General features: G+C 45.6%; 1 protein-coding gene across 1 annotated transcript in view; it reads left to right on the top strand.

The window, feature by feature from the left end:
- Positions 1 to 2,812: 2,812 nt before the first annotated feature.
- Positions 2,813 to 15,030, top strand: part of LOC149874424 (cystathionine beta-synthase-like) — a 47,026-nt gene continuing 34,808 nt past the window's right edge. Inside the window, exons 1-2 of the mRNA XM_090044340.1 lie at positions 2,813 to 2,965; positions 6,577 to 6,761. Of these exons, the coding sequence (XP_089900466.1) occupies positions 2,813 to 2,965; positions 6,577 to 6,761 (338 nt within the window). The remainder of the gene's footprint in view (positions 2,966 to 6,576; positions 6,762 to 15,030) is intronic.

Genomic DNA, 15,030 nt, shown 5'->3' with positions numbered 1-15,030 from the left:
GGGCAGGGAGCCCTCCACTCCAGTCCCTACCCCCATCACTGTTCAGGCACTTTATTCGATTTATTGATACATGAAAAAAACCAAACCTATCCCTTCAATGTACTGAACCCTAGTGTGATTTTACTAACTCAGATAAATTTTCCTAACTACCCCAATGGCTTCTTCTTTTCAGCCTGATTGAACAAGGGCTGGCGCACTCTCTATACTACCTGAGACCTGTGCTTGTAGACAGATGAGAAATAAGCCCGATGCTTGCCAGAGATACCTCTTTGCCTAAACACAGCACAAGACAAGCTTTTCCTCTCCCTCTTCCATTCCCACTTGTTTGCCTCGGGGCAGGCTTTGAACCTGCTGACTCCCTTGAGGCACAGCTATGATCCTGCCCCCTGCACCTGCCAAAGGATATGGATGGCACAGCATTTACCAAGGGCAGGGCATGCACGCTGCACTGTCTGCAGGTCATGGAGTTTATGCTGCCTGGGGCATGGAGTGCATACTACACTCTCTGATAGGCACAGCAGTGTTTTGCTCCCAATGCACCTAGCTGCTTCAGAAGGCATGTCCTTCCCTTGGGTTCAGTGCTCACTGGGGCAGAGCGGCTCTGCAGCACCTCCCATCCAGGAATGTGGTTAAAAGCTACAGTAAAATCTGCTGATAGCTAAAAGCATCCTCCCTTCTGGCCCCTATTTTAAAGCATGAGACAGGTGTATGGGGAGGGACGGTGCCGAGGGCTGTGCATGTGAGCACGTGCGTGCATGTGCTCTGTCAGCAGAGAAGAATATTTGCAGGCCAGTCCTCTTTTCAAATGCTTTAGTTTGTATTCCAGTGGGCTGTTGTGAAAGCTTCACGTTGGGAAGCATATCAACAGCCACAATTCATGCCATTTCAGCTTATCTCGTCTTTGCATACCAGTGACTTTTGCTCCTTGTCTGTTAATTCACCAGGCAAACAGAAACCTGCTTAGACAGACACTCTCAAGGCTGACATGCCACAGTTGTAAATAAAGTGGCATGTTTAATTGTGAGCCCCCAACCAAGCTGGAAGTTTAGTGCAAATGTTGAGAAAGTGTTCAGGGCATTCTCCTTGTCGTGGTGTTTTCACTGCTGTTGAACACATTTAAGGCTCTGTGCTCGGCTCCATTTTCCCACTCCTCCCTGGCACATCAAAGGTTCGTTATGTATTTGAGAGGGACTTGGGATAGAGGATCACAGGGAAAAGGCTGGTATGTCCCACCAGAGGTAGCCATCGCCTGTCTTCCTCTTACTCCCTCAGAGGAGAAATGAATGCTTTAATTGGGATGGTTTTTAGTCAGGGGACTGGACTAGATGACCTCCTAAGAAAGTAGGGCTGGAAGTGAGGGAGGGTTGGAAAGGATGAGGTCCAATCTCTTGCTCAAGGCAGGATAACCCCTGACTACAAGCCATCCCATTAAAGTCGCTAACCTACTCCTGAAAGCTTCCAGGGGTTCCAGGGGGAGGTTCAACAGCTTCTCTAGGCAGCCTGTCTCAGTGCTTGGTCACCCTCACAGTCAGAAAGTCCTTCCTCATCTCCAGCCCAAGTTTCCTTGGCTGCAATTTGAGGCCCTTGCTTCTAGTCCTGTTCCATACAGCCGCAGAGAATAATCTATCTCTGTCCCCTTTACAGAGGTTTCCCTCGCTTTATGCTGTACATGCATTCCTGGAAAATGGCACATAACTCGAATTAGCATAAAAGGAGCCTACTTTACGATGTAACATATAGGGATATGTTCCAAGACCTTGACTGTACTAACCATCCGGACCCATTTCTACCACTTTTACAAGACAATTTTGGTGCTCACCAACAGCAGACAGTGCACACAAGCGCAGGGTGGTGGTGAACATTTAGTTGGTGTGAAGAGAGGGTGGTAAAGGGTCTTCGGTGTCAGACTCCACATCAGGCAGGAGGTACAGGCAGGGTAAGATCCACAGAGCAATCAACAGGCACGGGGCTCTCATCACCCTCCAACACCAGTGTGGTGGGGCTGGGGGTAGCTGAGTGAGGTTTAGAAGCCATAATGGGGGTGGCAACCACAGAAACACATGCTGCAGACAACGAGTGAGGAGCACAGATCCAAACAGGAGACTATATTTTGGTGCGCATCACTCCCACAATGTACCATGCAAAGCAGCTGACTGTGGTCTTCCACCACACCCATCCCATAAGAGTGAATTTACCTCGCATATAATGAATTGTTGGTATAAAAAGGGTCATCGCATAAGAGCACATTCACGTGTACAGAACCCACATAAAGCAAGGGAAACTTGTAATCATCTTTCAGGTATTTGAAGATTGTTATCAAATCCTTCCTCCATCTTCTCTTCTTCAGATTAATAGTCCTATTTCTTTCAGCTTTTCATCATAAATCTTGCTTCTTAGCCTCCAGTCATTTTTGTTGCTCTCTGTTGGACTCTCTCCGGTTTATTCCTATCTTCCTTGAAGTATGGGGCCCCAAACTGGACACAGTACCCTGGGAGAGGCATCATCAGTGCTGACTAGAGCAGAAGAATCACTACCCTAGATTTACAAGTGACAGTCCTGTTAATACAACCAAGTATGCTTGTGCTGTTTTTGCAGGAGCATCTGGTCCTCTGAGGGTTTTCTGCAGTACTGCAGCCTAGGCAATCATTCCCCAGTCTGTATTTGTGCATGCAGTTATTCCCTCATTTAAACTGCAACCAGTTACAGAAAAGGGAGACAAAGAAGTGGAAAAGCTTGTACTATGCAGCAAGATCTCACCTCCACTTTTATTATTTTTATTTTACTTGTTCATTTACCTTTTAGTAGTACCTAAATGCCTCAAACTGGTTGCAAGCTCACTGGACTGGATGCTGCAGAATTACAGAGTACAGGATGGTTCCTACTGCAAAGAGCCCATGGCCTTCCGTTTAAAATAAGACACAACAAGTGGGTGAAACAAAGGATTGGAAGGAAAATAGCAGTAATGGTAATGTGATGACTGACCTTGGGCATGCGTGTCAGATTGTATTTGTATCCTTGACTAGACAAATAAAATATATCACTAGTGACTTTCTCATTTGACCATGTGTCTGGCTGTTATCAGTTGGCAGTGCTCTATAGACATCACAGTAAAAATAGGTCTCAAGTCAGGATCTGAATGGGGTATTTAGATAAGTGCAAGGTTGGTAGTCAGCACAATAATCACCCTCTATAACTCCTATGATAAACACAGGTTTCAGCATTGACTTCCCCTCTGTGACTTATATTGCCTTCAGCTCAGGAGGCCTGGCAAGGGACCTAGCACGCACCAATCCAACTGTTCTCCCAAGGCAAAGGAGACTGGGAACGTGTGCTGAGGGCCTAGCTGAGACTGAGACTGTCTTCTCAGTGGTGCCTCCGATTGCGAATTCTCACAGAACTATGAGCGCCACAAGGTTGGCAGGCCACACGTCCCTATTCCTTCTGTGCCACAGCTAATCTTTCTGATAAAGTAGTAGAAAGCAGCATGGTCTCCATGCAGACAAGCCCACACTGGTTTGAGTCCAACCTCCTCTCTCTGCTTCGTGTGGAGGGGGGTGAATTAGGTCTTGTGGCTTCTCCACCCTGGTCATTTCTCAGCCAGTGGAAAACAATTAGAAACGTTCAGCCATGTCTGATAAGGAACAATAACCGGAAGTCACCTCTCTCTTCTCTTCTGATTAGACTGTGCAGGGTTTTCTATTCATGCACCCTAGTGAATGAACGGATTGGACATTAGTACAGGCCAACAGAAGATTACCAGAAGCAGTACTGATGACCCACACGGTTTTAAAAAAATACTCCAAAAATCCTGAGTGCTTTCTTGTGTTTTTTATCTGTTGGATTTTTTTTTAACCACCTACTCAGTGTGTGTGTGTGTGTGTGTGTGTGTGTGTATGTGCATTGGCGATGCGTGGGGGGTGCACGCACATCCCCTGAGATTTGCCACCACCACTGCAGGCAGCACCTGTGGGTGGTCAGCGCTTGCCACCTCCCCTCCCACTAGAAGCTCCCTGCTTGCTGCCACCATGCTCCCATTGCTGCTGCCACCACCTCTGCCACCTGCGGGCAGTCGCTGTGCCCCTGGAGCCTTGGGAGGCATGCAACATTTGTTTGTGTGTGTGTGTGTGTGCGCATGTGTGAAAATTATCACCACCAGATCTTTCATAGTTGAATCAGAGGAATTGGGATGATGTGACAGGTGCTCCCACTCCACATCTATCCCATCTACTGCTCAGCAGTTGAATTCTGTCTTCCTCCAGCTCCGTATTATATTTTAATCCCACATTTTTCCAAATTCCTAAGACTCTCATATCACTATAAGGTGCATATTTAGGTATCTAAGATAGAAACAGAGCTATGTATTTCTTTACCAAGATGCATGTTTATCTGCCCAGAGCTCCGCTCTTCTTCCACATAAATGAAATTTGGGTTCTCTTGCAAACTTCCAACCCAGTCCAAGGTTTTCGTGAGCTTTTCAAGGAAATCTGGCTAAAATTTACCTCACATGAAACTTGGGGAGTGCAAGAGACTTACATTGTGAATTTCTGGGTAGTTTGAATGTGAATTTCAAAGCAGAGCTCTTGGTCTACAAACCTGTGTGAATCAAAATGGATGCCAAGTTTGGCACAGTTCACTATATAAATCTAAACTGGCATCAACTGCTTAGAAGAGCACATGAAAAAACAAAACACTAGATTGATATATAAATGGAATCAAATTTTGATTCACTTCCAACCGTAATAGGGCATTGATCTGCAGTGCAGTAATCTTTCTGCAAAATTTGAATATAGAATTAAATTTCAAACACTTCCAAATTTCCGTGGATTTTTAGATCAGGAGTTTTGGTTCAGTTTATAATAACAATAAAGACCCTATGAAGATGAGGGAATCAGAATCTTTGATTTGCCTGTAATAAAGCACAGGAACTTTCTGTAAAACTTCAATCTGAATCAGAATTCGGTTCCCCCTCTACTTGTGACAAAACCAGCTGATCACTTTGATTGCAATGACAGCTTGATCTGGCCCTTTAAGAGATTTCAAAACGAAACCTTTGGACTCACTGAAAGGAAGCATAGGGGGTTCAAGATACTCTCATGATTTGGCCCTTTAAAAGATTTCAAAATGAAACCTTTGGACTCACTGAAACGAAGCACAGGAGGTTCAAGATACTGTCCTCATACGTTTGCACAACTCAAGTTAAACAACGGTATATCTACTTGCTCTAATTACAAAATACCACACAATAGTGCAATAAGCATGCAGCACAATAGTGCAATAAGATTTGGCAGCAATCTTCACAGGATTCAAACAAGACACTGGTTTGTAACCCAAGACTGCTGAGTTGCAAGGTCTGTTTCTTTAACACAGATCAAAACAGGACTTAGCCTCCTGTGTGAACCAGCAGGAAAGAGATTTTGGGGAACTAAAAGTGCATTTGCATTTTATATTTCTTACAGTCGGTTCCATTTTATCAGATCCAAGTTGCAGTGATGAGTTTGCAGCTATTTGAATCTTCTCATAAAACTCTATTAGAAATACAGCCGTATTGAGAAATCACATTACCATAGTTGCATTACTTATGGTGCTGAAAGAACTTTAATTGTAATATAAACGGGCCACGACTTTACGCACCTGTTCTAAAGAAGTTCTTTTGTTGGCTCGGCCAAAAAACAACATTTATCCCTCTGTTTCATTGAGGTTCCACGCCACTCAGTCTGGGAACTCTTGTTAGAGCGTGCAGATGCCACAGTGGGGGATTGAATCTGAGCTCTGGCTTGCCTTCTCTGCTCCCGTTGTTTCGTAAACCCTCTAGTCATCATAATCCTCCAGTCTTCATGAGACCTGAATTTCTGATGTAGAAAACCCCCAAACATCTTAGAACAGTGCAGAACCTTGAGGGCCTCCTAACATATTGTGAAATACAGAAACTAGGCTTTTATCCCCTTCTTCTGCATATCACCGTTGAGTGCAAGGCACGCTTATGGTGCTATAAAAGCATAAAGAATCGTAGCACTATGATTTTGCCTCTGCTCTCATTCAGGTCAGTTGGAGAACTTCTATTGGGTTGGGAGGGAGCAAAAATGGGCTTTGTATATACTAAGCACTGGGTCTTGGTGAATAGGCATGGTGAAGGAGAAACGTGTTAGGTAAGGAGGGCATAGAGAGCCCCAAATCAAGTTTTTAATGGAAATCATCCTTGGCTGAGCTAAGGTTTATTATAATTCATGTGGTGGTCACACTGTAATAAAAAGTAGACTATTTAATCCATATTTTGTCTTGTAGGGTTTTTGGGGGGGGGGTTTGGTAATTTACTACCAACTGTGTCTGACTTAATTACAACTGATTTCTGGTTCCTTAATTGGGTGGCAAAAATATTGCCTTGGACTAAATACGGAATACTAAAATACTTACCTGAAATCAGAAAAGTTATATTAGTTACCCATACTTAGAGCTGGGTGTTCCTTATACCATCATATATCCCTTAACACAAATGGGTCTCCTGGCTTATATACCCAATGCTGAACACGAAGTTCTCCGATGACAAAAGTTATTTTTCCCCTACACTTATTCTTTCAGCTTTCTATGGGTTCTGTTTCCACAATGAGTAAGACAACAACAGTCTGTCCCTTCCTGAATGGCAACAGTGAAGAAAATCCAGAAAACCAAACTGACACCACCTGGACTCCTCCCAACTTGCCCAGTAAATGCACATGGACGGCAGAGACTCCCAGCTCCAAGTCACCTCATTCTTGTATGCCCTTGTAAGTAACTGCTTGTGTTAACTGGGTTTTGAATATAGAAACTCTAGTGTCACCTGAAGATATGCCTCATGGATCCACTCAAATATACAGAGTCAGAATTCAACTTTTTAAGCAGTGGTTTATATTGGTAATATTTTCTCCCCAAAGGATCCTTCAGGTTCTGATATGAATTGTCCATGCAGTACTGCCCTTTTTGTCTTTAACGTCACAGAAGGATGCAGCTGACTCGTAGTCCAGCTCTGCATGCTCAAGTGCACATACAGAGGGCTACATAGTCAAAAACGTCATTTGGAGAATCAGGTTTTCAGAGGTTGAATTAAACTGGAATTTGAAATGCTCAGTGCTGCTACAAATCAGGCCCCTAGGGGGCTGAAGTTAGGAACCAGAAAGCTAAGGTACTCATAATTAGCAGGTGCTTTGGAAGACTGCAGCTATTAGGTACTATTGCTTTTTTAAACTACTGCTCTTTATAGCATTGTTAATGCACAAAGAACATTGACTAAGCAAGCAGTTCTGCCACCTTCCTCGCGGAGGGTGGTACTGTTCTGTGGGACTGATCATTAGTATTGTAAGGCAATACAGGAGAAAGAATTGCTAATACTTTGTGGTCCTACAGCAAAGCACTTTACCAATGTTAATTAACTAGGCATTAACCCCATTGTATTGTATCCACACTTCTCAGATGGGGAAACTGTCATACACAGAGGCACAGAAGAAGCCATTTTCACAAAAGGCATCTGGTAGAGGTAGAAAATGAATCCAAATCTCCCTAGTCCAGTATCATGAGCACAATACGGCTCTTACCGTCATATGAGATGACCTTTCCTCTTGTAGTGATGTAGCACTACAGAGCAAACTAAACTGTTGGCTCTCTAAATATCCTGCAAACCAAGCCAAGTCAATCTATATAAATAAGGGTTGCCTTATATATTTAAGGATGACTACCAGTCTCCAAGTCTAAATAAACAACAAGTGGACCTAAGAAAAAGGGTAGAGTCTGTGTAATACTGGAAGACAAGGAAGCTTTTGCTGTGCTCGAAGAAGAGAGAAAGTCAATTAAATGTAAGAAAGGTTCTAGTAAACATACATCCCACTATTAGCTGGGTCAAAACTGAAAGACCTTGACCCATCTCTCTCTACAGCAAGTCTGAACTGAAGCCCCTAAACACAAACTTTCCAAAACTTTGAGGAAGAGAGTACTTAAATTTTGACGCAGTGTCCAATTCTAATTGCTTTCCGCAGTGCTTCCATGGACAATGTGCCCTCAGACAACCATCTGATTTGACTGCTTAATAGGAGAAGCAATTACCTGTTTCTGTTTGACATCTCAGCAATCCCCTATAACACAGCTCAGTTTTGAGCAATACTTGTGCAAAGAAAGTGGTATAAAGCAGTTTTTAAATGAGAAGTTGCAATAACTTCTATGACTATTATCCAAAGTCTGTTTCCCAGCAGGGCCTCTACTTATCTATGAATAAGGATGTTAAATTTTACAGGGTAGATTGCCAGTTCAATAGCCAGTAGACAGAATCCAGCAGCAATCTCTTTTGTAGGGTTCACATGACACTCCATTCTGTCCAGGCCACCCTGCAATGGTGCATCTGGGCAATGAGGTAGCAAAACAAATTATTGCTTCTTATATTGCCCCTGAAATTTTGCTAGTGCTCTTCCTTCCTACTGTACTATGAGGTCAGCACCCTCCTTCCCACTTGAAACTTAAAACATGGGAAACTACTGAGACATTCTGAGTGATTTAGAAAGGACTCTGTTTCACCCTCTCTAGTGTTTATAATGTGTTTAACCACCTGCATGCATCAAGCTTTTCTCCTGACTGGAGCGGTTTTGCTGGCCCATCTAGAGGAAAAACAAAATCACATGCTCTCTGTGGTCAGTGACTGTGACAGGCTCATGCCCCACTTAGCAAGGTGCTGGCATCCCGGTGGCCAGTCTGTGGGAGAATCAGCTGGCACCATGCGGCCAGAAGAAGCCCTGCCAGTTGGTCTGATGCCTAGAGGCTCCAGGTATGAAAGAAGCCCAGGAGCTGAACCATAGGGGGAGAAGAGAGAGCAGTGGCAGCAGAACCGGAAGCTCTCCCCACAGCCAGAGCAAAGTCAGCGTGCCCCTGCCAAGGGATCGCAGCTGGAGAAGCAGCACCTGCCCATCCCATAGCCGAAGCATCCAGGGGGGGCTTGACCTGCCTCCCAGGAGCTGGAGACTTCCCTGGGAGCAGAATCACTTGGGAACACTGACCCGGTGCATGGGAGAAGCAGTCCAGGAATGCACAGGTCAGCTGGGGTTGGGACAGAGCGTCCCAGTGGACATGGCCAGGGCCCATGTCAGGGACAACCCTGCTTGGGAGTTCTTCCATCCACCTCGCCCTGCCTGCGTGACTACAGAACCAGAGCCTCCCAGTCAGGAGTTACTAGAATCATGAGTTGCATAAGCATGAAGAAATGCTCAATGGGATATCACGGTACATGGCCAGGTGCTAGCCAGCCCAGGGCACAGGTTCAATCCAGGGATACCTGCAATGTGGCAGATATTGTTTGGTTGCTCATTTTGTTAGCCCATGAGGCTGCAGGCATACTCCTACAGACAGCTGTCAGACCAGGCCTGAATGCAGGAACAGTGGCACGCACCTTCATCACACCAGGATAGCACTGAAGCCGATCTGTACCACTTGGGTGGAAAGGGATGGGGTGCAGGAGAGGAGAAGCCCCACAGAAGAACTGCCAATAGAGCCACCTGGGGTCTGAGGGAAACCATTGAACACCTCTAGGTAAAACCTCAGACAAGAAGTTGTGGCGGGTGAGTAGGCAAAACCAAACAGGTAGAGCATGCTGTCGATGGTATGGTGATTGTGGGCCTGCCACAATTGTGGGCCTGCCACATTTGGTGCATTGTCCAGGAAACAAGGTGACCCATGAACCGATTAACCATGGATGAGACAGGGGCCATGAGACAGGCGAAACCTGGCAGCAAACATAGGGGATGATCCTGTAACTGCTACAGGAACTTACACAGGTAAAATCCTGGAAAATGCTGGCCCATGACACTTTGTTCTCTTGCCAGCAGAAGTGTGCAGAATAACTGTCTAAGGTCCAAGTGGCGGGAGGCAGAGGTCATAAAATTTTTTGGATGACCTTGATGGTTAAGAAGGGTGACCCAGAGACCTACTAAGAATCATTTGAATGCCTGGTGACAGTGGCAGGCTAGGACATGAGCTGGTGGGCTCCCCAGCTTGGGCCACTACTAACAGGGTGGGTCCAAGCTGCCTATTGCACACTTTCCTGCACTGAGCCCTTGGACTATCAGACAGTTAAAGATGCCATTTTATATCACCTGGGAATTTCTCCCAAACACTACAGGCAGAAGTTTTGGGCCAAAAGAGCCAAAGAACAGTGACAACCCTGGCTGTTGGCCCAACTGCTGAAGGATATGGGAACCAGAGGAGTCATGCACTGGATAATCATGCTGGAGGGCTATGTCATACACAAAGCTTAGAAGCAAATTCCCCACCAACTTCACGAGGCCATCAAGGTGGAGTTGGGGAAAATGCTAGAGAAAGGGATAATCTGGGAATCCAGGAACCAGTGGCACAGTCTTCTAGTCATATTGCCCAAGGAAGATGGGGCTCTGCGCATATGCATAGGCTTCAGGAAACTGAGTGTGGTAGCCAAGTTTGATGTGTTCCCTATACCAAGCATAGAAGAGATGCTAGAAAACGTAGGACAGTCCCAATTTATCTCCACACTTGATATGACAAAAAGGTATTGGCAAATACCCATGGCAGCAATAGAGCAGGAAAAAACTGTCTCTAGCACACTGTGAGGCCTGTTCAAGTTCTGGTGTATGATGTTCAGCCTCCACAATGTGGCTGCCATGTCCCAAAGATTCATGGACCGCCTCTTAGTGCCCCAACAAGTGTACACCTTGGCATACATCGATGATGTAATCATATTCTCAAAAACTTGGGACCAACACCTGGAAGCGCTGTGAAATGTGCTCCAGTAATTACGGGGTAGGGGGATGACAGCCAATCCCTCTAAATGTAAGCTCACCCAATGGGTGGGGCAGGGCCAGATATGCCTGGTGCAAGATAAAGTCAGGGCCATCTGCTGCTTTGAACAGCTGAAGATGGAAGAGCAAATCTGCTCCTTCTTGGGACTCACTAGCTATTATCATCAGTTTATTTTGCAGTTTTCAGAAATAACCATGCCATTAACAGATTTAACCCAAGGCCATCTCCCAAACAAGATTCAGTGGACACCTAATACACAAAGGGCATTCGAACAGACCAAACTAGCCTGGTGCCAGAGCCCCATGTTATACATGCCTGATTTTAATTGCCCCTTTATTTTACAGACAGATACCTCTGGGATTGCACTAGGGGCGGTCTTGACATGGGGTGAGGACTTGGAGGAGTAGCCAATAGTGTATGTGAGTCATAAATTGCTCCTGCCTGAACACGAGTAACCTACTATTGAGTGGGAGTGCCTGCCCATCAAATGGGCAGTGGAGTTGTTTAGCTACTACCTACTGGGCAGACTGTTTATGCTTGTGACAGATCATACCCCCCTAAGGTGGCTCTCATCGGTAAAAATGAACAACACTTGGATTGGTGGGTGTTAGCATTGCAACCCTTTTATTTCACAGTATGGCATTGGCCTGGAAGGAAAAAAGTGCCTGCAGATTTTCTTTCCTGCCAGCATGAGGAGGAGGAAATACTGCATGAACCTGCATGCTCCAGTTCAGATCTTGAGTCAAGGAGAAGCACACTAATTGGACGCAGCCTAGCAATCGATCAGATGGAGGGGTATGTGACAGGCTCACACCCCACTTACCCTGGCACCAGTGTCCTGCTGGTCAGTCTGTGGGAGGATCAGCCAGCACCACATGGGCAGAAGAAGTCCTGCTGGTTGGTCCGACACCTAGAGAGGCCCAGGGCATAAAAGGAATCAAGGAGCCAAACCACAGTGGGGAGAAAAGAGAGCACCAGCAGCAGAACCGGATGCTCTCCCTGTGGTCAGAGCAGAGCCAGTGTGTCCTTGTCAAGGGATTGCAGCCAGGTAATGGATTGCAGGCAGAGAAAAAGCACCTGCCCATCCCGTAGCTGGAGCACCCAGAACATGTGCTTACCTGCCGCCCAGAAGCCAGGGACTTCCCCGGGAGTAGAATCACCTGGTGAGACCCGAGGACACTCAGACCAACTCAGCACAAGGGAGAAGCAGTTCAGGAATGCAGAGGTCAACTGGCGTTGGGACAGTGTCCCGGTGGGCACTGCCAGGGCCCACAGCAGGGAAGACACCACTCGGGAACTCTTCCATCCCCCTCACCACACCTGCGTGACTGCAGAGTCAGAGCCTCCCAGCAGGGAGTTACCAGAATCATGAGTGTCGTGTAGGCATGAAGATACACTCCACAGGACTTTACGGTATGTGGCCAGGTGCTGTGCGGCCCAAGGCACAGGTTCAATCCAGGGACACCTGCAATGTGAGACCACGAGTGAACCAGGTGAACTCTGCCTCAAAAAGTTCCAAACACTGAGATGAAGCACTGGGCACAGTGGGCATCATTGTCCCGCTCACTGTGTCATCCCAGTTGTTTTAGTTTAGGTCTTGTTTGGTTGCCCATTTTGTTAGCCCATGAGGCTGCAGCCATACTTCTTCAGGAAGCTGTCAGACAAAGCCTGAATGCGGGAACAGTGGCACCTTCATCACTCCAGGATACCATCAAAGCTGATCTGTACCACTTGAGCTCAAAAGGGTAGAGTGTAGGGGAAGAGGAGTCTCACAAAAGAAGTGCCAGCAGAGTCACCCAGGGTCCAAGGGAGACCACTGAACAGCATCTCCAGGTAAAATCCAGACAAAAAGTCATGGTGGTCAAGTAGACCCCAGTGTGACAAAACCAAACAGGCAGAGCACGCCATTGATGGTGCAGTGATCGTGAGCCTGCCGCAATCACACATAAGCAAGATGACTTATATCAGGTACTGAAAGTTCATGATTGTGATTCATCCTTAGAATGGGGAGATAGATGCTCACAATAAAAACCTTCAGTTTAATCTTGAATAACAGATTTGAGGAAATTTCTTTTTGCATCTTTGGCCATATTACTAGCCCACTGAAGTCAACTGAAGTTGTTAGCTTCACTGGGTTTTGGATCCTGGTGAATTATTGAGTCATGGTAAGCAGCTGTCTAACAAGGGTCACTGTAAAACCAGTAGCTAGCTGGTTGACACTTGGACCAAAGGAAGAAATGTAATCTCTATGTTATCCACTCCAAACCTGTTTTATCCTCTGAACAATTTTTGAGATATTCTTTCCTCTTTTGACAAATGACCACCTTATGCACAGACTCCAGTTATCCTCATTGCAACTTTATTCCTGTGCCTCTTGCAAATCAAGAGAAAGGAAACCTGTTAGTTTGGTCATTCTTTGGAAAGCATGAAAGAAGGTGTGTATATATGGCTTTAAATAAATCAGTGTGTATATAATCTACACATCATGTAGATGGACTGCCTTAGTCACCAGGCAGCCCTGGGCATCTCTGCTAGCCCAGGGATTACTTGGGTTCAGGTTTGAGTTTATGATAATAAATGAGAAGTGTGCCTGTCTGACTGCAATGCAGTGGAAAGTGAAAAAATCCAGCTCATTATCCTGCTCAGAAAAAACACTCTGGCATTCAAGTAGGGAAAATATCTCAGCAGTGCCTTGAGAGGTGGGTGCAATAAACATAGCCCTTCAATAATCTCTTTTTTCCCTTTGGAGGTTGAAAGTTTCAAGAACATATGCTCCCAATATACTTAGCAAAAGGCCATTTCAACCTGTGTGTTGAAATAAAAATAAGTGTACTTCATTTGCTCAATAATGCATGAGTTCCACCAGTTGAAGAAGAGATAAACCCAGAAGGCCAAACTGTCCCAGTCTAACTGTGAGCACAGTTCAGTCATTTGTGAAAAGTCTATAGCTGTCTGCTATGTGGCGGGATTAATTAGTTCTGTCAAGGTACAAGGCTTGCAAGCAAAGAGGTTGCACATCTTGCAAATGACAAGGTTGATGCTTCTTATTGGACCAGCAAATAGAGGCACACACAGGGTTCGTTTGCATTTCAGAGACTGAACTCTGGATCTGGTTTACTGACTTGCTTACCCTTATTGCAAGTTAATTGTCACACTGAGACTGGTGTTATACATACATGACTCTCCAGCTAATACTCTGCACCTTTACAGGTGAGAGACAAAGTCTGGTCTGGATTTAGTTATTTGACAAGGGTTCACATTCTCTGAAGCTTTGCATCCTGTGGGCAGCAATCCATGGCAGTGTTTTTCACTTTAAGCACCCAGTAGCATTAGGATTTCCAATAATTCCGTTTTGAATATCCTAAGTATCAGAGCTGATATTGTCTTTAAACCCAGGCATCCTTTAGTAAAGACACAGCCCCAGTGCAGACTTAAGTTGGCTAGAGGCGGCCTCACACCCAATGAACAGGGTTACTAATTTTCTACTTTCCATTGGTTTCCTTCTCTCTCTTGCAAGCCAGTGACTAGGGGGTGGGGAACACTTTACAATATGTATGCACCACTTTTGTTTCAGGAAAGACAAAAAAAAGCAGAAGCAGACTCCATATAGGTAGGCTAGGATGTCCAGATTCAGATAGCTCCTCTCCCAATGGACATGGCGATATGCTGCCAAACATTTAACAGGGGCTTCTGTTGAAGTCTGTAGCCTCCATGAATGGTATATGTGACATGTCATGGGTCAAATATTTTCACATAGTAGGAAAATCCATTAATGTTTTCACTATTACCTTGGCCCAGTATTTCACGACTTACTGTGTTACTTGGCTCATAGTAGTGCTTCTGGTTAGCTGCCTTACATGGAAGCTACTCCTCACAGTGACAGCAGTAGTGGTAGGAGCTAGCTGGCAGTGGCAACAGAGAAGAGCATGCCCCTTCCCTTGTAGACCAAGGCAGTGCATTGAAGAATGGAATTTCCTTGGGCTCTTGAGGTGGGTAGTTCTTCCCTTCTTGCTTGAAGTTTCCACTTGCATGTGTGGGGCTGGATCCTAACTTGTGCTGCCTGAGGACACACGCTTGTGCTGACTGAGCAGCAGCTAGCTCAGAAACAGCTGAAAACTGCTGACAGTCAGTCAGTCTCAATGCTTCTGGGTGGGCCTGCAAAACAGGTGTAGTGCGGGGGTGGGGGTTATTACCCAGGACATAAAATCCTGATTCTTGCTCACCAATCTGATGTGTCTTTGAATAAAC

The sequence above is a fragment of the Crocodylus siamensis genome, chromosome 1 (assembly GCF_052110815.1).
Source record: "Crocodylus siamensis isolate JL-2025a chromosome 1, ASM5211081v1, whole genome shotgun sequence".
NCBI classification, from domain to species: Eukaryota; Metazoa; Chordata; order Crocodylia; family Crocodylidae; genus Crocodylus; species Crocodylus siamensis.
The sequence above is the reverse complement of the archived record's forward strand: the minus strand, read 5'-3'. Positions and strand labels throughout refer to the sequence as shown.